Source organism: Natrix helvetica (genome assembly GCF_964273705.1).
Source record: "Natrix helvetica genome assembly, chromosome: 1".
NCBI classification, from domain to species: Eukaryota; Metazoa; Chordata; class Lepidosauria; order Squamata; family Natricidae; genus Natrix; species Natrix helvetica.
The window spans coordinates 240,711,629-240,735,785 of NC_138548.1; the positions used below are offsets into that span (position 1 = coordinate 240,711,629).

The 24,157-nt window shown below is 38.6% G+C and overlaps 1 protein-coding gene across 3 annotated transcripts in view; it reads right to left on the reverse strand.

Annotated features, from left to right (window-relative positions):
• The window catches only part of RPTOR (regulatory associated protein of MTOR complex 1), a 423,475-nt gene that overhangs the window by 351,630 nt on the left and 47,688 nt on the right, over window positions 1-24,157 (reverse strand). For all 3 annotated transcript variants that reach the window (XR_014174604.1, XR_014174605.1, XM_081944023.1), the window contains exon 3: window positions 17,810-17,892. Coding sequence is in view for 1 of the 3 variants with exons in the window: in XM_081944023.1 (XP_081800149.1) it covers window positions 17,810-17,892 (83 nt within the window). In the remaining 2 variants the exon portion in view is untranslated. The remainder of the gene's footprint in view (window positions 1-17,809; window positions 17,893-24,157) is intronic.

The window sequence follows — 24,157 nt, forward strand, 5'->3', positions numbered from 1 at the left end:
CCAATAGCAAGGCCATGTGAATATATTTTGAGTACTCAGCAACTGGCCCACTTTACAGGTGTTTGTAGCATCCTATATGGTCATGTGCTCACAATTTACAACATTTTTTTTCTGGAAACAGGTGTTTACTATGAAAAAATTACAGATCCATTTACACCAGAAGAGCCCCCCACCTAAAGAATATCTCTGTGATGTTGGATTTCCTCCCAAAATTCAAGGAAGCCTAACTCTAATCCTCTATGGAATTTCCTCTAATGAGCTTTTCCAATGCATTTTTCCTAGCAAGTAAACTGAGACATCTTACTTTTCTATTTTGCTTCATTTCACCTCCAAGGTAAAATACACTGGAAAACCCTGTTGGAGGAAAAATCCCACCTACGGCTACGGTTAGGCTTTTTTGAATTCCAGGAGGAAATTCAACATCATAGTAAGATTTCTGGAGACTCCCCTTAAAAAAAAAAAAGAATAATTAGCACTTGCTAGAGGCTTAAGAGCCAAACGCCTACAATGATAAAGAGAAAATAATGTTTTGAAGAGTACCCAGTAATTAGGTCATACGCTCAATTAACTTTCATGCTTAACTACTAACTCTTTAGGAAATCCTTGGCCTTTGATGTGCAGAAGGCAGTGCACCGTTTAATTAGGAAGGGAATCAAGAATAAAGCAGAACTTCAGAACCTATATCAAAGTCCGTACAGATATCTGATAAGGGATAAAAGAATATCAACAGATGACAACGTACAGATAGAAGAGGGAAGCAACTTGCCAGTTCAAATGCTCTTTAAAAATAATAATAAAGTGAATTACTTCGGATATTAAGAAGAAACAGACATTGTGTCTTTTAAAATAAAACAACTGGAATCATATAAACCAAGCCTGTATACAATAGACTAAAAAGAAGTAAAAGGCTATCTGCATGAAGGAAAGGTGAAACATCTGTCTTTATTTGCCTGGTGCTCAATGCATGAACTGAAACATCAAACGTAATTAAATGTAAACCCTTCCCTTCTATTATTTTTCCCATTCTTGAGAGGTATGTTACTGCTGTAACAGATATTTCTCCAGACTTATTTTATAGCAATGTCTTTAGGGTTGGCTTCAAACATGATTGAATTTCTGCATGGAGAACACTAGAAAGCCCAAACACTGCAGCATCAGTGTTACAAGCAATGTTTGCTTGTATGTTTTGGAAAGAGACTCAGATGCTAGCATGGCAAAACAACAGATGGCTTTCGGTGTGTTGAATCTGCAGCAAAACATACATATGTAGAATAGTCATGAGATGAGCTACATCACAACTGCATACTGTAGCCTATTTGGAACACTATTAACTTAGCCTCTTTTATTATCTTATATTTAAAAACCTGTGACACACATTCTTCCAGGTTTACAAATTTAGATTTCTTTCCAGATCTACAAACATTGATATATATATTGCTATGTAACACAGTAAATTTAGATTCTTAGTTCTGTAAACAGGGGGACACAATTAGAAGAACAATTGGAACATTGATTATATAATACATGCGATCTAATTTAATCATGAAGGTCAGGGCAGGTTATTGTTAGCAGCTAATCACACACAAAAAAACATGTACCTTGGCCTTAGTACCGCTAAATAGAGAATGCACAGAAATCTTCACATACATTTTAAATTTGTTTAGATTCCTAAAACAAAGTTTGGACTTCTCCAAGTCCAAGACTTCTCCAAGCTTAGAAAAAGCAAATTCTATTTCCAAATACACTATGGATATGTAATTTTAAAAAGACAAACATTCCAATTACTTCTATTTTCTATATCTACAATAAGAGATATGTCAGCATTGTAAGCACAACATCACAAAAGTTTATTTTAATAACACAGAAATCTATTTTCTTTCCCTTGAGGACATTCTTGCTATACAAATAAAAATAAGTTTGTCATTTTTGGCCTTTTCTCCCATTCAGAGCAAGTTTCATTAAAAGTCCAATAGAGGTCCCCAAGAACCTGACCTATTCCTCCTACAGAATGTGACTCTCTGAACAAAAGAATGGCCTCCCCCAAGTTCAAATCTATTCTTTTGCCAGGGTCATTTTGGAGCACAACTGGCTGTTATCATTGGCTGCTTGTTCATTTCCAGAGAGCTAGCTCCATCATGGTCCCAGAACAGTAATAGAGTAATGAACAAATGAACAAATGAAGCAGGAGGCTGCATGAGTGAAGCTAGCTGGCAGTTTGCATTCTTTCCAGCCATTCTGCTTGCTGTGCATTTCACAATCCTTCAACCTTCAGCACTTTATTACAGCCATCAGTTGATAGCTTAGCAAACTTTCCTAAAGCATCTTCCAGACTAAACTTCAAACACTACTTAGATGAGGTCCATTTTAGATGTTATCGTTTTCAAATACAGGGAATAAACTGCTTTTAAAAAAAGGTCATGTTTGTACTCAGAGCAGAAATGTGTAGAAAGGCATCACTCGTTTTCCTTAAATCAAAATATTTTCTAATTTGAAAGTGGTTAAACAGCACCTTTATTACAGAGGACCTTAATAAAAGCTCCAGGTATTCCTAGCTGCATCACATACATGCCAACATTTGATGGGAAAAGAACCCAATCACCAGAAATGCTCTGGGATTATGGGTGGACCCCGCTTAAAAATCAGTTTTTTAAAAGACTTATATATCGCTTCACAGTTTCATGCTTTCCAGCCCTCTCTAAGCAGTTTACAGAGTCAGCCTTTTGCCCCCAACAATCTGGGTCCTCATTTTACCCACCTCGGAAGGATGGAAGGCTGAGTCAACCTTGAGCCGGTGAGATTTGAACTGCCGAACTGTAGCTAGCAGTCAGCTGAAGTAGCCTGCAGTACTGCACTCTAACCACTGTGCCACCTCGGCTCATTTTGCTTAATGACTGTTTGAAGTTACAGTGCACTCCTCAAAAGCTACTTACAATGCTGCAGCGTCCCTCACCCATCTCAAACCACAGGCCTTTCCCCCCACCCAGCTCCCAACAGGCCCTTTCTCCCCCATCAGTGCCCCCTTTAGGCCTGATTCTCAACGCACCAGTCCTCACACCCTCCTCCTCACTTACCTGGAGCTTTCTGCAGCACTGGAACAGATTGCTTCATCACGCAGCCACACGGTTCAACCCCAGAAGCAGCTGACATGTTCCCAGTAGCCACCTGGTTGCTGGGCACATGGAGGCTGCTTCCAGAACCATGTCGCATAATTGTGCAACAAAGTGATCTGTTCCCTAACGAGTTCTGCACAGCGTGTGAAAAGCATTGAAGACTACCTGTGTACAAGGACATCACAACTTCTAAAGTGAAGCCCACTTACACACCAAGCTCTATCTAACTGCTGGAACTTCAGCATCGTTTCTTAATGACAAATGTCTATTTATCTATTTCACGAGAGCCTGACAACAAGTTGGACAAAAGTTGCAAAACCCTCTGCACATTAAATGAAAACAGTAGCAATTCATGTGAAACTACTTTTATTTCTTCTCTACCCCCCCCCCCCAACTTCATACCCTTTAAACAAATTAAAATGAACATCATCTCTTTTGTACTCAGGCTATATTTAGGAGATAATTAATACAAGTTTCACTTGATTAAGTAATATAGATACTTAATTTTTGGAAAACCATTTCAACTATATTGTCAGACTGGAACAATATGCCTACATTGTTTATAAAACTGCTGTCAGTACTGCACTTCATCAATTAAATTCCAATTAAACATCCACATTTAAAGGCTATGATAAATGAACTTATTAGTTGCACCAATTAATCTCCTAATTACTTCAGACTTGAATGCTATGGAAAGTAGCCTCACAACAACAACATTCTAAAATTGAAAAAGATGCCTAGGTGCATTTCAAGAATGGTTACATTAATAGCCATCACTAAAAATACTGGGAGATTTTTGGTTTTTTTCCACAATAAGCTACTAAATATATCAGGGAGTTTAAAAATAAAATAATAAGCAAAATAAACTGACACATTTATCTGAAATAAGAGCTTCAATTTAAAATGTTCCCATCTTCAAAGAATATTTGACAAAAACAAACTAATTAACTCATCTACAGCTATTCATATATCAGAAAATTGATGTTCCCATTTTAACATTAAAAAAATGGGGGGGGGGGCAGGGGGAGGACATTCTTTCAGGAAATGATTGTCCTGCTCTGCAGCTATGAGTGTTGTAAGTGACATATTCCCAGGAGTGAACTTCAGAAAGCCCCCTATGTCCATTTCAAATCAAAAATATTCAAATGCGATCCAGCATTAGTGGAAGGAGAGTCTTTATGACTTTCCCAAGGATTGGGAAAGAGAATCATAGATATGGAATAAGTGATAAAGCTGGGTATCAGATAGAGGCAAAATTTGGAAGTTTATATTTCTATAGCGTGTTATTCTTCACAAACATGTTTTCTGGCTATTAAAAATTACAGTTGATGGCATGGGCCTTCTGGAACACATAGAGATCATTAGAAATCATTTCAATGCCAAGATCCCAATTTTATTTTCACATCTGAACAATAATTTTAAAGCATCTGTCAGATATTTGCTTATGTTATAAAATCTGACATTGAAAATATAATTCAGAAGATGAACCCAAAGTTTATTTTGGTCACTACAATGGCATGCAAACGCAGAGCCTATCATATTATCTTTCTGACATGTTTTTGTACCAATTTATTATAGAATACACTATAGGAGCTTCTCAATCAAAAAGATCATGCAATCAAGCTACAAATTACCCATTTGTGGTGATCAGAAAAATACTACATCAAACACTAATGTGTAATTAAATTATTAATCAAAGTATGTGGGGAATATTTTCTATTTCAGTTTTTAATAGAGAGCCAGCATATTCTGATTACTCCCTTCTGCAGCTGAATAAAATATATAATTATAATGGCTATTTTTCAGACATTCTGCAGTCATCATGTTAAACTGGGAATTTTGCTGATCTCCAAATCTTTACTAACAAGTATTCTATCCACTGTTCATACATACAGTGGCACCAATTATACTACAAAAAAACATGACTGCAAGGTTTACACTCTGAATTGTCTTAAGTCAACTTTTGGGCAATCATGTCAATGTGTATTTCTGTCAGTTCAACAAGGTAGATCAGACTACAAAACCAGTGTTGTATAGGTCAGAACTACTCTTATTGTAATAGCTATATTAACAAAATATTACAAGCCTGATTGTCCACCCCCACCCCCCAACATTTTTAAATCTTTGGGTGAACTAGGGAGGAGTTTCTCTGAAACATTTTCTCAGCTTCTTGGCCCAGGCTCAAGCCCTGCTTATTTAACCACTGCCTTGGTAGCCATTCTTCCTCCTGTCCTTCAAAGCCATTCGCTATGCTCGCTACAATTTCCCATTGATGAAAAGCTGAGGCTGCAGGAAGCTGCCGTTCAAATTCGACTCTGATGTGAAAAAAATATTCTTGGTCTTCATTTTTCCTGACATATGACCTGTCAGTAAATCTGTGGAAGAACTCTTAATCAGAAACAACAGTGCTTTGCGGTGTATTCTTCTCTTACTGCTGAGCAATTGCAGCCTCCCCTTCAACAGTGTGAATTAAGACCTTACGTATATTTAAAACTAATATGCTACTATAGAGAAGGTAAATACTGATTCCATTTGCAGTGCCAGCTGGCTGCATGCAGAGACGCCCTCTTTTCTTCTCTGCGCATTGATCCCCTGATTAGCGTCCTCTAGCACCACAACTCCTTTCGCTTTACTAGCTTTCATTCTTATCAGAGAGAAAGCCTTCTTGCTCCTCTTCCCGTTTCAACTTAACCCAAAATTTCATCAGTGTCTACTTTCAATATCAGAAAGCCCTGGAATATGTATTTCCTTGTTGCAAGTGTTCTTTTTACCTCACTTGTCAACTGACTCAATTGTTTACAGGAGAGTTTTAAAAATGGGTTATTGCTGAGCATATATACACAATATTCTATCTCTTGCTTTTCCATGTAATTATACAACAGATTGCCTCAGACCATGTAGAGACAGATTTTCAGTGATAAAGCTGACCCATTTTCCTTATAAAAATGATCCATTCCTGATTTTCTCTATTTCAGCATGAGTTTCAGTAAAAACTCTCTTTCCCTCTCTCTCTCTCTCTCTCTCTCTCTCTCTCTCTCTCTCTCTCTTTTCTCTTCCCCCTCCTGTCATTATAATCATTTGAGAGCACAGAAGAAAGTATTTTTCATGTATAATGCTTCACCTTTTCTCCTAATTTATTTCTCATGTTTATTACTATTTAATTAAGCAGCAAGACCTGAACTACAAATATCAGGAGTTATTTATAACTACTTGTACCAATAACAAATTCCTCTTGTTGTCTGTAACTTCATTTTAGTTTCACTTTGACCTCTTAAAGAAGAGGCTGCAACGTTTGACTGAGGTGGCCTGCAGTCCTAAAGACCCACAATATCAAAACCATATTTAAGACAACATGGTTCTTATAAGCATGTTTAAGACCGCACGCTTCTTTCTTTTTCTCCTGGGTACAATATCCACACACCAGTTGTTTTTACAAACAGGCACACACACACACTGAATATTTACAATTGAACAAAAAGAGAATGTAAAATCTAATGGATGACTTGCTGGTGGCTATAGTGCATTCCTATTTATTGTTCAAATGGTAATATTATTAAATCTTTTAAAATCACATGTAGCCAAAGCACAACTGTGGCCAAATCACAAAAATGAAAAGTGAATTAAATAGGAAAAATCTCCAATCTCATATTTTATCTCTTGATAAAATCATAGTATTTGGCTCCGGAAATTAAGTATTAGAAATGACAAAGTAAATATCTGTTGTATTTTCAATTATGGTCTCCTATACCTACCAAATAGCAGCACATTAGATGGCTAAGCATCCAAGAAAAAGTATCATATATATTATCAAAATCATATAAAGAAAGCCCACCAAGACATCCAATGCCCTAAGATACCTTTGAATGCAATATATTCATTTCAGTTGCAAACTATCCAGAAAAACACAATCACTTACTGCCTATCTAATTGAGACATAATACTTATCCAGTAACCCCATTTACAGACATATTTGTATTATAACCTAATTGTATTCATGTTTAATAAAACTAAGTCCCATTTTTTTCAATGGACTTGGTTTTCTAAATATATGTACAAACAAATGTAGCACAATTCTATCTGTTTCCTGAAACTATTAAAGCATAAATTAGACTGCCTCTAATCTGAATTTACTAGTGAGCATCATGCCAGGCCGCCACCCTGTCCCCACAGGGCTAACGTCTCCCAAAGCCGCCGGCGTTGCGAAGGTGAGGAGGGGCGGCCTGGCAAGTTTCACAGCCAGCGGCTTTGGGAGATGTTAGCCTGGCGGGGAGGGGGGGGGCGGCCCGACAACACTCGCAGTCACATGGCTACAAAGCTTGTCAGGCCACTGTCCCCATCCCCGCTAGGCTAGCATCTCCCGAAGCCGCCGACGTTGCAAACATAAGGCAGGGAGGGGGAGCAGCCTGGCAAGTTTCACATCTGAAGGCATGTGTAATGTTCTAATGTACAGAAGTTATAGTTAAATGTATGACAGAAAGTGGACTCTGGGTGTGTTTTTCCAAATGCAGTAAGTGAGAGGTATATGTCTGTGTGTCTGTGTCTGTGTGTGTCTGTGTGTACATATACAATATATATAGTAGATATATAGTAGATAATGTATCCTTTTGTGTACCTATACACACTCTATACTATGTAATATGTATGTACATATATGGCATATATACATAGGATTAAATAGTATATTATGTTCAGAAGTTGTAAATAAATAGACAGAGAAATTGTATCTCGTTGAGGCCTTTGAGGGGAGGAGAGGCCAGGCAAGGCGCCCACTGACATGAGTGATGTCAAGTTTGCCACGCCTACCCAGTCACATGACCAACCAGCTATGCCCACCCAGTCACATGATCAACGAGTCACATGACCAACCAGTCACGACTATGAAGCCATGCCCGCCCACCATCACATGACCAACAAGCCACACTAACCAAACACGCCACGCCCACAGAACCAGTAGTAATATTTTTTTGAAACCCACCCCTGGTCTATGGATTCATCTTTAAGAGATTTCACATTGATGTAGTTTAATTTCTAGTTTGCACGAAAGCAGAGATGAATCATTTAATATGACATTTTCCAACAATGTAATCAGATTGATTTTTCCTAATCCTTTCTTTTAACATCCTGTTCATAATCACGGACATGAAAAGATAAGACTCAGACAGGTTTGCGTGTGAATTGTCTGGTAGCAATTCAACCTGCTTTCATAAACTTTGCAACAGCAGTAGTCAGAATATCACTTGAAAATGGGTCAAACCACGCATATATGAGCTTGAAGAATTTTCAGAGGGACCTATAAAGATATGTGTGTGTCTGTATCTGGCATGCATGCTCATATTCTTCAGCAACAACAACAAAAAATCAGTCTCAGCATTCCTTGTAAAGATGCTGAGATATTTTAGAAACCCAGCATACATTGATTGCTACTTCATTAATAAAGCTTGTAATAGTTATTTAGTGGTCTCTTATTGTTTGGCATTTTAAATACTCATAAGCTTGAATAATGATCACTTCATTTTTAAGACAGCAAATGTGAAGCCAAGATTATTATTATGGTGTGTGTGTGTGTATGTGTGTGTGTGTGTGTGTGTGTGTGTGTGTGTGTGTAAAACCTGTTTTACTACCGCTGCTTGATTTTAAAAATTCTTCAGACCAGCTTTTCAAAAAGGGAGCTTGTGCGGCTGAACAGCTTTTTAATAATTAGCAATAAAAAATGATGAAATGCCTGCTGATAATTTCAGGCTCTGGAAGAAGAAACAGGGAGCTTTGGAACCAACTGCATCAAAAACAAGTGATGCAAAAAGGTTTTTTTTTCTGTGAATTTATTCACCCGCCCACTCGCATATACCCATACTGTCAACCCCGCCAAACAAAAAGCTGGAGCATAATATGCTCTGCCTAGTTATAAAATCACAAATTGTATTTTTGTATCTGTATTCTTGGAGCTGCTAGATAATCTGTCTAGTGAAGAGGCCCAAACCTTTTCCCAAGCTACAGGGAAACTGAGTTTCTGAATATAAATGCAATGTTTGTGTGCGGGGAATGCACGCAAGTGTGCGTATGTGTATTACAGAAATGTGTATATTCCGGGTATTAAAACAAAATAAGGATGTATGTTGTCCATCTAAGCATCAAGCACATACCTTTGCAAGAGTCTCCTTCATAGCATTCAATCAAACAATCGATTAAAAGGATATTTAAACTGACACTCTCCCAGAAGTAAGAATCAGCTTCCCACCCAGCCTTGGGTAAACTACCATAATTGGTGCCAATATTGCTAATATCCTGAGAAGCTTCCTAGGGGGTGTAGGTGGTTGTTTAGAATAACAATGGCCAAATAAAGGATCTCTCTGCCATCGTTACACTGCATGTCACAAGGATTCGGTTACCATTGGAGTAATGGTTGTCCATATATAAAATAAACTCTCGGTAGCTCTCACGGAGTTGTCACAGTGTGACAACTGCTATGCATCGTATGCAACTGATTAATGTTAACATTATCATGTTACTGTCTAGAAAAGCACCCACCTGAACTATCACACTAAAGCAAAAAGTTACAGAATGTTATCTGTACTGAACAGCGGATACAATTATTTCTGTGGTATTCGATATATTATTTAAAAAGAATACCTTTCTTGAGTTTAAAACACATTTAGGGCAGGGGGAATTGAATCCCAGTTAGTAACGGTTATATAAGAATCTGGAAAATTAACTTTCTTAAGAACTTATAATTAAGAAAACATATTACAATCAATATGGCCATTGGATGAATACCCCTGACAGAAGGAAGAACTGAGGAGAATGGACAACTCCTTTAGGGTTATACCGTGTTTCCCCGAAAATACGACAGGGTCTTATTTTCTTTTTACTAACAAAATATGGCCTTGGGCTTATTATAGGGGAGGGCTTATTGTTTTGGGGTTGCCGGGCAGCTGCTCCCTTGCGAACTGGCGCCCGAAGAGCAGGGCACAGCCTCAGGGGCGAAGCAGCCATGAAGTGACCAAACTCACGAGCAACCGCCCAGCAAACCCCCTCTCCAGCTGGGCAGAGCGCCATTCACTGACCTAGGGGGTATCCCTAAGGCGCCAAGCCATGTGATGCTCTGCCCGCTCCCCAGCTCCCGCGGCTTGGCACATTCAGGATACTCCCTAGATCAGTGCAAGGAGCTCTGCCCGGTTGGAGAAGGGGGTTGCGCGAGTGCCTGTTCCGCCCCCAGCAGGCATGCCTCCTTGCCTCAACATGTCCGGGCCCAGCTCTCCCTGCAGCAGCAGCCGCCGCGGGGCTCCGAGCATAACGTCTTCTCCGGTTCCAAACTACCAAACTCGGTTGCCGAGTCTTCCAGCAGCGGCCGCTCTAGAAGTGCGCTCTGTGGTTGTGGGCTGGCTGCTGGAAGACTCTCTGTCCAGAAGACTCTCTTACAGAGAGTTCCAGTAGCCAGCCTACAACCATAGAGCGCACTCCTAGAGCGGCCGCTGCTGGAAGACTCAGCAGCCGAGTTTGGAACTGGAGAAGACGTTATGCTCGGAGCGTGGCAGCAGCGGCTGCTGCTGCAGGGAGAGCTGGGCCCGGACATGTTGAGGCAAGGGAGCAACCACTTGGCAACTCCCCACTCCAGCCAGGCAGAACGCCACTCCCCAACCTAGCCGTATCCCAAAAGCGCCAAGCAATATAGGCGCCTTTCTCCCCCCCCAGCTCCTGCGGCTTGGCACCTTCAGGATACCGCTATGTTGGTGAGCAGTGCTCTGCCTGGCCGGAGGGGGGAGTTTTCCAGGGGGGTTATTTTCGGGGGTGGGCTTATATTTTTGCCCAGGCAAAAAAATGTGGCAAGGCTTTAGTTTCAGGACAGATTGTATTTTCGGGGAAACACGGTAGTTAGATCTGCAAAAACATCCACTATGGTATCTGTTCAAGGCATAACAGGTAGAATAAAGAAGGAAATAATTTTAAATCCAGAAACATTAAATACAACTGATCTTGACAGAAACATAAACTTAAAACATTGTGGAAAATTCAAATTCAAAAATGAAACAGTAAAAAAAAGAAAGAAATAAATAAAAGTAGGGAGGGCTAATTTCACCCAAATTTAAGAAATATCCGCTGCAATGTGATTCACAGCAAATCCTGAATTATGTAAATTGAGTACCACCCATCCAACAGTTTTGCCTTTGGCTACGTGACCTTATTTGCAGAAATATACCAGCAAAAGCTCAGGATCCAGAAAAAAGGAACGGAAAGGTATGACCATTCTAGCTAGAGAGGAGGCAGCGCTTGGTTCCCTGAAAAGCACCTGTCAATGGCCATGGGAAGATCTATTGTAGAGCAACTTCTGTTTAATGTTCAGTACTCAAACTGCCAAAACACAAAAGAAAAAGTCCAATGCTTTTGGAACAAACACTTTAATCCAGTTCCAATACTGCAGCTTCAGAATGAAAGAACAGCAATGTTCTCTAAAGTCTTGGTACTGAGTAGGGAATGCTGCCATAGCAAAGGAACCGAACAGCCCTAGTAATTCATCCTCCCTTCTAACTGCATTGCTCCAATTGTTCTCTTAATAAAAAAAGGCTTATTTGTGGTGTGCAGGGGATATGTATGTATGTATGTATGCATGCCTGCATGCCTGCATGTATTTGTGTTACAACCCCTGGTATGCCCAAATATTATTTATCAGCACATTATTTAAATTACAGGTAGTCCTCAACTTATGACAATTCATTTCATGGCAGTTTGAAATGACAAGTGTGCTAGGAAAAGTGACTTATGACCTGTCTTCAAAGTTGCGACTGTCGCACTCACATAATTCATAACACTGTAAACAAATACAGGTAGTCCTCAACTCACAACCTTTTGTTTAGTGACCAACCAAAGTTACAGCAGCACCGAAAAAAGTGGCTTATGACCATTTTTCACACTTACAACTGTTGCAACATCCCTATGGTCCTGTGATTAAAATTCAGATGCTTGGCAACTGACTCATATTAATGACGGTTGCAGTGTCCCTGGGTCACGTGATCACCTTTTTTGACCTTCTGACAAGCAAAGTCAATGGGGGAAGCCAGATTCTTTTTCCAATCGTGCTACTAATTTAACAACTGCAGTGATTTCCTTAACAACTGTGGCAAGAAAGGTCATAAAATGCAGCAAATCTCACTTAGCAATTATCTTGCTTAGCAACAGAAATTTGGGGTTCAATTGTGATTGTAAATCAGGGACTACCTATAATAAAATTATATTGTAACAAGGCTTCCATAATATTCCAAAAAAGGGAACTCTAGATCTATCCACACACAGGGGTGCTCGTCCCACTTTTCTTCTAAGGTCATATATAATTGAAATGTACAAGCTGTTGTATTTTTCTGGATTTGAAGGCAACAAACTCAACACTGAGGATTTATTTTTTATGGAGGACCTTTTCGTCACATGCAGCCTGGCTGATTTGTTTGAAGCCATCACTATGATTTCATATTACAAAAGACAAGAAGAGCTCAATCCCGTGATTTTTGAACCTTCTAAAGATTAATCCAAAAATGACACTATAGCCCAGGGGTGTCAAACTCAGTTTCACTGAGGGCCGCATCAGGGTTGTGTTTGACCTCTGGGGGCCAGGGTGGGCCTGGCCAGCTTGACATCACTCCTGTGTGGGGCATCTATGGTGGTCCAAATACTCTGCCAGTGAAAATGTGCCCCCAAGCTGTTTCGGCTGGGACAACCTCTTGCAACTTTCTGCCAGCAAAAATGGAGCTGGGGACGGACGGACACGTGGCCCTCGCATGCTCTGTTTTCGGCTAGGATGGCCTCCTGCAACCCTCTGCCAGCAAAAACGAAGCATGCAGCCTTCCCAAGCTCATTAGCAGAGGCACCACAGGCCAGTCCTTCACTGTTTCCAGAGCAGCCCCCTGGGCCGTATCCGGCCCCATGTTCTTGAGTTTGACACCACTGCTATGGCCCCTCAATACTGAGGACATACATAAAATGCATTCAGAAAGTATTCAGGCCCCCTTCACTTCTGTCCATTTAGTTATGCTGCAATCTGCTTCTACAGTGGCTGAAAATCATTTTTTTCCTCATTAATCTATATGTGGTACCTCATAATGACAAAGTGAAGACAGAATTTTAGAAATGTCTGTAAAGTTATTAAAAAGAAAAAAACTGAAATATCACAAAGGGCATATCTATTCAAACCCTTTGCCACACCACTTGAAATTTAGCTGGTGCCTTCCATTTCTCTTGATTGTTGCTGACATGTTTCTATACCTTGATTGGAGTCCACCTGTGGTAAATTAAATGGACTGGACATGATTTGAAAAGGCACACCCGTCTCTATAGAAGGCCTCACAGCTGACAATGCAGAGCAAAAGCCATGATGTCACAGGAACTGCCTGCAGAGCTCAGAGACAGGATTATTGCAAGGCACAGACCTGAGGAAAGCTGCAATAAAACTTTCTGCTGCGTTGAAGATTCCTAAGAGCACCGTGGCCTCCATAATTCTCAAATGGAAGAAGTTTGGCACAAACTGACTGAGCTCCTGTGTGGAGATGGGATAGAGTTCCTGAAGGACAACCATCACTGCATCACTCCACCAATCTGGGCTTTATGGCAGAGTGGCTAGACAGAAGCCTCTTCTCAGTGCAAAACACATGAAAACCCACTTAAGAGTTTGTGAACAAGCATCTGAAGGTCTCTCACACTGTGAGGAACAAGATTCTCTGGTCAGATGAAACCAAGATTGAATTGTTTGGACTCAATTCTAAACATTATGTCTGGAGGAAACCAAGAACTGCTCATTATCTGCCCAATATCATCCCTAACAGTGAAGCATGGTGTTGGCAGCATCATGCTGTGGTGGATATTTTTCAGCAGCAGGAACTGGGAGACTGGTCAGAGTTGAGGGAAAGCTGAATGGAGCAAAGTACAGGGATACCCTCAATGAAAACCTCTTCCACAGTGCTTGGGACCTCAGACTGGGCTGATGGTTCACTTTCCAACATGACAACGATCCTAAGCACACAGCCAAGACAACACAGAAGTGGCTTAGGGAAAACTCTGTGAATGTCCTAGAGTGGCCCAGCCAGAGCACTGACTTGAACCCTATTGAACATCTCTGGAAGGACCTGAAAATGGCTGTCCACTGACAGTTGCCATCCAACCTGGCTGAGCTTGATAGGATTTGCAAGAAAAAAGGGCAGAAAATGTGCAAAGCCTGTCTCATCATACCCCAAAAGACTCAAGACTATAATTGCTGCCAAAGGTGCTTCAACAAAGTACTGAGTGAAGGGTCTGAATATTTATGCCAATGTAATATTTCAGGGTTTTTTTTCTTTTTAATAAATGTACAGCCATTTCTAAAATTCTGTTTTCACTTTGTCATCATGGGGTACTGAGTGTAGATCAATGAGAAAAAAATGAATTTCAGCAACTGTAGAATCAGGCAGCAACATAACACAATTGACAAAAGTGAAGGGGGTCTGAATACTTTCTGGATGCACTGTACATAGGAATAATATATAATAATTATTCTATAGAGAATGAACACATTTGGGTGTTTAATTCGCAGACGTTTATAGCATCAGGGTAGGTATTCCATGGATTGGATTACAACTTCCATTTTCCCCATGATAATTAAACATTTAATTATTTATAGTATCATGCAATTGAATAGGCTGAAGCATTTTCTAGTCATGCAACAGAAAAAATTTCATACCATATGATGGTTTACATTTTTAAATTGTTTTGAAGCAGAATTTATTAGCAGAATACTGATAAATCTCTCAATTAGAAAATCAGTAATACCTGTAAGTGAGAAGCATGGCAGCCAAACAATACACAGCAGAATTGTTTTTGCAAACGAAGACTATTCTCGATATTGTTTTTCATAAAATTACCTTCTATGATTTCTTTATATGTATTCAAAATAGACAGCTATTTCTACAAATGAAAAAATTGTACGAAAAGCTGTAGTAAACATTGAAATTCCATTATGTTTGATTGGATAATTCTTCCAGCAAACCTCGTACACTCACTACCCCATTTTTCAATAATCAGTGCTTGTCAACTTGTCATATATTTTTAATGAGCCATTTTCAGTCACTCTTTCCTACTCTGTTTCAATGATCTGTCATTTGCTTCCTTCAATTTGCTTCACTGACCATCTATTCTAAAGCAAGCCTGGGATAGGGGACAGGGGAAAGAAAGACACGGGAGAAAAAAGTATTTCTTTTAGGATTGAGAGCAAAGTTCTAGGAAATTCAATCATTCTCCTATTGTTTTATTGCAGATAGCCCAACGATTTCTCTTTATTACTGCAGAAAAAAACGTAAAAGCTAGCAGAGTGCAATAAAATGGCATGTGTTCAGCTTTGCAATGCTTCAGAGGGCAGTGATTTAGGGTTACGAACCAATACCTCTTGCACACAAAACATCTTGCACACAGAACATAGCCTCATATTCTGTGCAAACTATACAAAGCAGCCCCAAATATGCCCCCCCCCACATAAAGTACAGGCTGCTATCAGAACCTCCTCCCTGAATCCCCTTCCCCCAATTCCATGGGTTATGGTATTAAAACAGCAGAGAGTCTGGTTTGTTTTGCTTGGGCCCCAAGGGATTACTAAGGTCTACATATTGCATTAAACCAGTGTTTCTCAAACTTGGCGACTTTAAGTCCTGTGGACTTCAACTCCCAGAATCCCCCAGCCAGCATAGCTGGCTGGGGAATTCTGGGAGTTGAAGTCCACAGGACTTAAAGTCGCCAAGTTTGAGAAACACTGCATTAAACCTTTATATCAGTGAGCCAATAGGCAGTTTTCCAGAGGATTCATTACGCTTCATAATGCTGAAAACAGGAGGACTCTGGAATTGCGCACAGTACAGATATTTGAATGATGTGACTCATCAATAACTGTAACAATGTGATATCATTACAAATTTACTCATCAAAACCATTGTGGACTTTCATGCAGCTGTAGAAGTTACTGTTAATTGGAATCAATGATCAATGATCAATAAAGAGAGTTATAGAAATCGTATTTTCAAGCTCTGCATCTCCATCTTAAATATTATGTTGCATCTGGACAGAAATAAAGACAGGTGAGAGGACGGCAAGAGAAAGATGAAAAAGCCACCCTTCTTCTGATAATACATTCAGTTCAATTCTGAGATTTTTTTTAAAAAATCCAGTAGAATTTGATCCTGATTTCTGTAAGCAAACAATACATATTTTGTGCACAATCAGTTCAAATCACTTTGAACTTTATTAGTACTAAGTAACAGACATTAGAAAGTAGAGACTGGCTTGTGCAGTTTTCTGTTTCCAAATTTTGTACAACTTTCCAATTTTCCCAAAATGGAACAAGAATAATCTTGCATCCCATTTTTTTAGTTCTCTCGTTTCCCTTTTCCCCATACCATCTTTTACTTTCTTGAGGAAGGGGGATAAGTGGGAAATGTTAAAACTATCCATACTTCTGTTTTTGAAAGAAAGAGATTTCAGCAAATATAAATCTAAAGAACGTGGACATTTAAACTAAGCTTAAATTAAGCTTGAACTCTAATTTTAAAATTATTTGAACAAATAAGATTTTAAGAAAAGAATGAAATGCTCATGTGAAGAATGTGTTAAGACAAATGAAATTGAGGAGCGCTCTCTGGAAAAGCTTGCCGAATTACAAAAATGTTCTCTGTAAGTTGATGACATAACACAAAAAAAGAATGAAGTTCTGCCCAAAGAACATAAAATGATGACCTGGGATGCAGAGTCTTTGCTGTGAGTTGGTATTGTCCACTATGCTTGTAAATCTAGCAGGCTGCTTGTTGCCATAACATCATATTCCTGTACAATTGTCTGAGATTATAAGAAATTGAAAACTTTAGTTTAAAATAAAATGGCATAAAAATCAAGCCTTATCAAAAAAAAAAATAAACTTTTGGCTCTCATGGATGTCATCTCTATTTTAGCGAACTCTTAAGTACCATAATCAGCAAGTCCCTGGACCTTCAAAATTAGATTTTAGAAATTCAGTGACTGACGCCATCAGCTTCTCTCCAAATATTGCTATGACCCTCCTGATAAAAGCAAACCTCTATGTACAAAAATTCAAATTAAAGCATTCCTAAAACTGACAGTCCATCCTTGGCTAGTATACATTCATAAAAGGGATGACTTTGCTTCCACTAGTGAACTGTTCAATACCACTCATGTGGACAGAAGCTAACGTGCTCTCAGTTTTTAGTGACTACTACATCATAAATCTAAAGTCCGATGCAACAGACTCAAGAAATAGCCATAAGCAGTATTCTCTGACTATAAAACCTGTGCATATACATCAAAAGCCAACGATGCAGAAAAGAGTTTGATCTACTGGAAATAACTGCTTTGCTGATTTAGCTTTGCTAACTACTTGGTAACAATAATATTACATCATACAACCACCAATGTAGAAATCCTTGGCTATAAAAATGACTCTTCCCTTTCTGAAGTGTTAATCTAATTGAAGCCTAATAGTTTTTGAGAACCTGTAATATTCTATCCATATGGATACATAGAAAAGCTCCAAATTTTGTCTAATACAATATATAAAAGATCATACAGTATGTATCCAATATTTCAAGTGGAATATTTTCTAGTATTAGTATTATTAGTTTACCAGCAGTAAACACAGATTTTGAGAAAAAAAGGCTTAGCTTACAAGAGGGCAAAAAGATACTTACCCTCGGTTGCCAATTTTCATACTGTTTTTGCAAATTTGCACCAATGGTTTCTAGAGCTTTCTGTGGCCCCATTGACAGTGGATCTAAGAGAGACATAAAAGACCCATTAGGTTTTGGACAAGCATGTAAAATATAGAACTGAAATCAGTTCTATATGCAAGCAAAATCCATGTAGCATATTCTTTCTCCTATTGTAGCAAAGTGCAATGATAGAAAATGCATATTTCTTAGGCAAAAATATTGTTACCAGAGATCCAAATGTTTTCCCACCAGCGATCAAGTCAGTTACAGGGAAATTGCAGAATCTATGGTATGCTATGGCTCTATGGAAAGCTACAAAGAACTAAAACTTGATGGAACCAACGGAGGAGATGGTAACTGGGAATGAAGAAAACTGGGAAGTATGGAAATCATTGAATTGACTGTGCACAGGTACAACAAAATCCAGAGACACTCTGAACAAATGGGGCTATCCAATTGCTTCTGTTGTTTGCTACTGTGGTGACATGCAGACAGCAACACATATGTATATGCTTTGTGCCCAGATCAGTGTACACTTGAGGATCTCATGGCAGCCGACAGAATACAATGAACATTGCTAGTTTCTGGGATACGTTTCGTTGAATTTGCACATATTTAAATCTTGTATAAGTGGTTCGAATCACTAGTGCCGCGTAACAGAGTGAGCTCCCGTTACTTGTCCCAGCTTCTGCCAACCTAGCAATTCAAAAGCATGTTAAAAATGCAAGTAGAAAAATAGGGACCACCTTTGGTGGGAAGGTAACAGTGTTCCATGCTCCTTCGGCGTTTAGTCATGCCAGCCACATGACCACGGAGATGTCTTCGGACAGCGCTGGCTCTTTGGCTTTGAAAAGGAGATGAGCACCGCCCCCTAGAGCTGGAAATGAGTAGCACGCATGTGCAAGGGAACCTTTACCTTTACTAAATCTTGCATTGTATATTTTAAATTTTATGTTATACAGTATGCCTTATTTTCATTGTGATGCTTTTGACATGAATAAACAAACAAATCAGAAACTAAAATCAAAATTGTATTTTGTTCCTCCTTATAGAGTATAAGTAAAATGGCATTGGCAGAAATATGCAAAAACAACTACCAAAGCAGAAAGGGGCTGAAACATTTTTTTAAGTCTAGAGCCATGATGGCAAACCTATGGTATGCGTAGCCGTTGTCCCAGCTCAGCTCTACCATATATGCACTTACGCCTCCCACCGACCAGCTGGTTTTTGGGTCTCTGCTGCACATGCGCAGGGGACTGGGCACATACGGGAGACATGCATGCATGCGTGGTGGTTGGGGGTCACAGAGGGTCATGTGTGCATGTGTGGGGATCACATTTGCATGCGCTGGGAAGGGGGGAGTCATGTGCACATATGCGGGGGTAGTACGGGGGTTATATTTGTGAAAGGTAATATTTGTAAATATGCAATGCTTTTCTGACCCAATCCAAATATGTCAAATGATACACAATGCAAAGCAATCTCTTGTTCTACTTTTTTCATATTTCATTGAAACAGAAGTCTCTGAAAAAGTCTATGGTCAGGTATAATCAAGGCTGCTACTGCAGTACAATAATGGAATCTGGTATTAGAATAAACTGTGTTGAAATCAATACAATTTACAAGAAAGAAAAACACTTATCATGAAAAAGTATCCATAGTTAATAGTTTTTGAGAAAATATTTTAAAATCATAGCAAATAAAACCACAGACTGGGGGTGGGGGGGAACTATGCATGAACTTTCAACAATTGTCTTTCCCTAAATTAACATCTAAATTTCTTATTTCTACAACTCATTTTCTTATAGTTTCCTTTAATGATGCAATCTGGGTGCCAATTGCCATCAGACTACTTATACTACTACAATCCCTGTGGATCCCCTATTTGTTCTAGTTGGAATTTTTGAACATAAGTTATATAACAGAAAAGAATCTAGTTTGTATGTCTGTAAATTAAGCAAAACGTCGGTTTAGCTGATAATTGTAACCTTATCAAAAGCAATAGCAATAGCACTTAGACTTATATACCGCTTCACTGTGCTTTACAGCCCTCTCTAAGAGGTTTACAGAGACAGCATTTTACTGTCCTCAGAAGGATGGAAGGCTGAGTCAACCTTGACCTTGGTGAGTTTCGAACTACCAAATTGCAGTCAACTGGCAGTCAGCAGAAATAGCCTGCAGTACTGCATTCTAACTACTGCACCACCAGTGGTGGTACTGCACCACCACTGCACTAACTGAATAGTTCAGTTAGATTTTTATTTCCACTTCCATGACTCTTCCTTTGCCTAAAGAGGTTTGATCCACTCAAAAAATAAATAAATGCCTGTTTATCACAGCAATACATCAACTTCAATGCTATGATCTCTGGAACCTTCTTCCCTTGAGGAAGAGGAAATAGGGCCCTGGTCCAGGACTGTTAAATATTATCTGATTTTGTAATGTACTAAATAAAAACAAGGAGGAGGTTAATATATGCCAATTTGATTTGGCAGCAAGTCATTTTAGGTGATGCTGCATGGCGCCTTGAATAAAAAAAACATAATCGCTTCTAACCTTTGTTACTGCAAACCATAGGAAAATCTGCTGCTTCACTTATGCCTTTAAATCTAACAGTAACTATACAAGAGGAACAGTTCTTTATGAAGTTAAGGATCCTGTAAAAAAAGGGGAAATCTCTGTGCTTCATTTATTATTTTTATTGTGTCAGCCACATCAAGCTATGGTGAGTGCTGAGAAAAATGGGAATCCCAGAATATCTCATTGTCCTCATGACAATATATAAGTCAGGAAGCCATGATGCAAACATATCCTGGTAAAACAGATTGCTTCCATGTTGGCAAAGGAGTGACAAAAGGTTATATGCTCTTCCATTATTTACCAAATCTATATGCTGAATATATTATTAAGTGAAGCCAGGTTGGAAGAAGACAAGGATGGTTTTAAAAATGAAAGAAGAAATATCAATAACCTGCATTAGGTGCATAACACAACTTTGATAGCTGAAAATGCAAGGGATCTGCAAGTTCTAGTAATGGAATTAAAGGAGAATAGTGAAAAAAATGGGACTAAATTTAAATATAAAGAAGATCAAACTAATGATAACAGTTAGAACTGGCCTTAAACTTGATGATGATGATATCGAAATGGTGGATAGCTTCTGCCTTTGAGGGTCAACCATGAACAATAAAGGACCAAGCAGTCAAGAAATATGCCAGTGACTGGCTCTTGTACATGAAGGCCTTAGAAAAAGCATACAAATACCACAATGTGTTTATACCTATAAAGATCAGAATTCTGAAAGCCATGGTATTCTCTGTGACACTCTTGTGGAATTAAACTGGACTTTGAAGAAGCAAGATCAGGTGACTATTGACGCTTTTGAACTCTGATATTGGAGAAGACTCGTGAGAATATAAGCGATGCAACACCCCCTATCACCTGTTCATAACACAGTCCTTTCAGCTCCAAGTTCCAAGAAGGTTCTACATCCATTTGCACTATTCAAATGACCCTGCAGGCACAGTTAAACCTCCAAGTGGCATCAACGACTCTCAGAAAGAGCGCTAATGACCAGATGACTGTGAAAAATATAAATCCTTCCATCCTCCACCATTCAGTCAGAACTGAAGCAGCTTCTTGGATGAGAAGCAAAAAATCTTCAAGAAAAAAAAACAAAGTCCAGTTGCCTTTGAAAAAGCAGCTTTGGGACAACCATGACCCGGATGACTAAGAATCTCCATAGATGTGGATTGGCTCAGTTACAGAGACAATGGATACAATGAATACATCATTGGAAGACCTGAAAGACAAGGTTAGGGACACATCTTCCGGGGAGGGGAGAGGGGGGAATCTATCTGGTCACTAAGAATCAATAATGACTTGATGGCCCATAATCATTCAATCCAGTAATCAAAAGGGCGAAAGAGGGTTGCGCTCAGCACTCAAAGTCAACGTGAACACAATTAACACAAATAGAAAGGTAGAAAAGCTAACATTTATCTACATATTCAAAACAGTATGCTAAGTCATGAAGAAGGAGCTCACATATTTGTCCCTACTTTCCTCAGCATGCTTTTATTTTCTTTGAGAATAGAGTTCAAGACATTCCTCCAATACAGTACTGTGCTTCTGACAAAAGTGAAGGTTTAAAAACTGGACCCTTTCCAAATTATCCCCTGAAGCACCATGAGAAGTTTGTAAAAATGCATGCGAAGAGAGATTAATGAGATATAGTGCAAGTTCAGCCAAAAAAAAAAATCGTGTATTCTGAAATGTCAAGGGAAAATGTGTATTTTTAATGGAACCTATCTGACACCATGGACAAAAAAAGGATAAATTTAGTATTGATTGGAGAAGCTATAGCAGTAGCTCTAGGTAAAAGGAACAAAGAAAACGGAGCAGACATCTTTCCCTATTCACAGTGTTAAAATACTATTAACAATTTTCAACATCACAAATATCTGCTATTAGCCTAGTGCTTCCTCTCTCTATTCAGTTCATGCAAATAAGACTCCTGAAGAAATTCTATTCAGTTCCAACAAACAATGATAGTCAAAAGAAATCACAGAAGCAACAATCCATCATAAGGCCATGAAAGTTGCCCGATCTGAAAATGTCTTAAACAACAGCTCCACATCACAGAGCTGGGTTACTTTGAATCTACCCTTTTTTGCTCTCTTCAGGTTATCATTCAAAATTGAGATCAAGGTGATTGTCCACGTAATCTTACAATGATTAATGAGCACAATTTTTAATTGCTTAACAACTTGGATGTTCTTTCTAGTTTACTAAAATGTTCAGAAAATATGTAGAATAATTTGTAATGATGAATAAATGTATCAGGAAAGATTTGTAGTCAAACAGTTAAGTGGAAGGGATTAGCCAGAGAACACAAAAGAATGTTAGTCAAATGATAAAAAAGTGATTTCCTTTGTAATTCCAGTTATTAAAACTTAGCACTTTTTTTAAGTATAGTTGATTTCAGGTCAAATCAAGCAGTTTTGGGCGTATGAAGTTTTTGTTATAGCCATTTCTTATTGTCTTCATGTTCTGTAACACTACATACACTGTTTGTTAATTGGTTGATCTGACAATAGAAGCCAAATATTTGCTATAAATAACTAATTAGACAGACAGAAAGATGGACACAGATAGATTTTCTCACACACACACCTTAATAGACACAAAATTGTTGTTAAACAACAATGCTGTGTAGCGCTTCAGATTCAAAAGGCAATAGAATTCTCAGAAAAGAATGTGTTTGCTATAAGGAGTTGCTAATAAGTATTATAAGCACCCATATGCATTCCACAGCATATTTTTTCCTTTAAATCTAAAGTACTGCACAGGACTAAGAGATAAATATACATATGCATATAGAGATTGATGAAGAGCTGAAGAAGCTTCTTGGATGAGAAGCAAATCGTCTTCAAAGAAAAAAATAGAAAGTCCAGTTGCCTCTTGAAAAAACACCTTTGGGATATATAAAGAAAGGGAATATTAATTAGAATAACCTACTGATGTTTTAGAGGGAGGATACAGTTTCTATTTATAGAAATTGGCAGTTCACATATGCATAAAATACTCTTTTAAAATACACTATATGGACTGACCACTAGTAAATACACAGCATAACTGTTTAAATTAAAATATATTGCCATGGACACAGACAAAGTGGTGTGTTAATAAATAAATGTTTTCTGACTAATGGCTTTATTTTTACAATCCTAACCATAGCACAAATAGATTCTGTTAAAGAGTTCAAAAACTGCAACAATGCATCATTGATGAAGGATGAGGAGGAAGAAAGCATATATTTACATATACCTATACTTATACATATACATACACGCACGCACGCACGCACACACACACACACACATGAATGAGAGATGTGACTCTTCCCACAGTCCAATTTTAAAATATTGGATGTAAATATATTATACATGTACAATAATCATGCAACTGTTCGTTTTTTTAAAAGTCGGGATTGTGATGGACCTTTTTATTGACAATGGAAACCCAATTACAATACCCTCCAAAGTGTAGTAAAATGGCTAATTTTGAATAGATGTTCATCACAAATAGGTTTTCTTCCATATTTTACTGTAAATTTCAGTTATTTATTTTACTGTAGCAAAGGAAAAATGTACTGCATTTATTCTATTGCTCCTTGCATGAAAAATACCTTTTTTTACACACGACTATTTATACCTGACAGATAAGGTTCCTAGGCAGGATGGAGATTTCCTGTCACTTCTGTGTCTATGACTGTACATCTGAATGACTTTTAATGCACTGTGGAATTCTAATCCCATTGAAAGG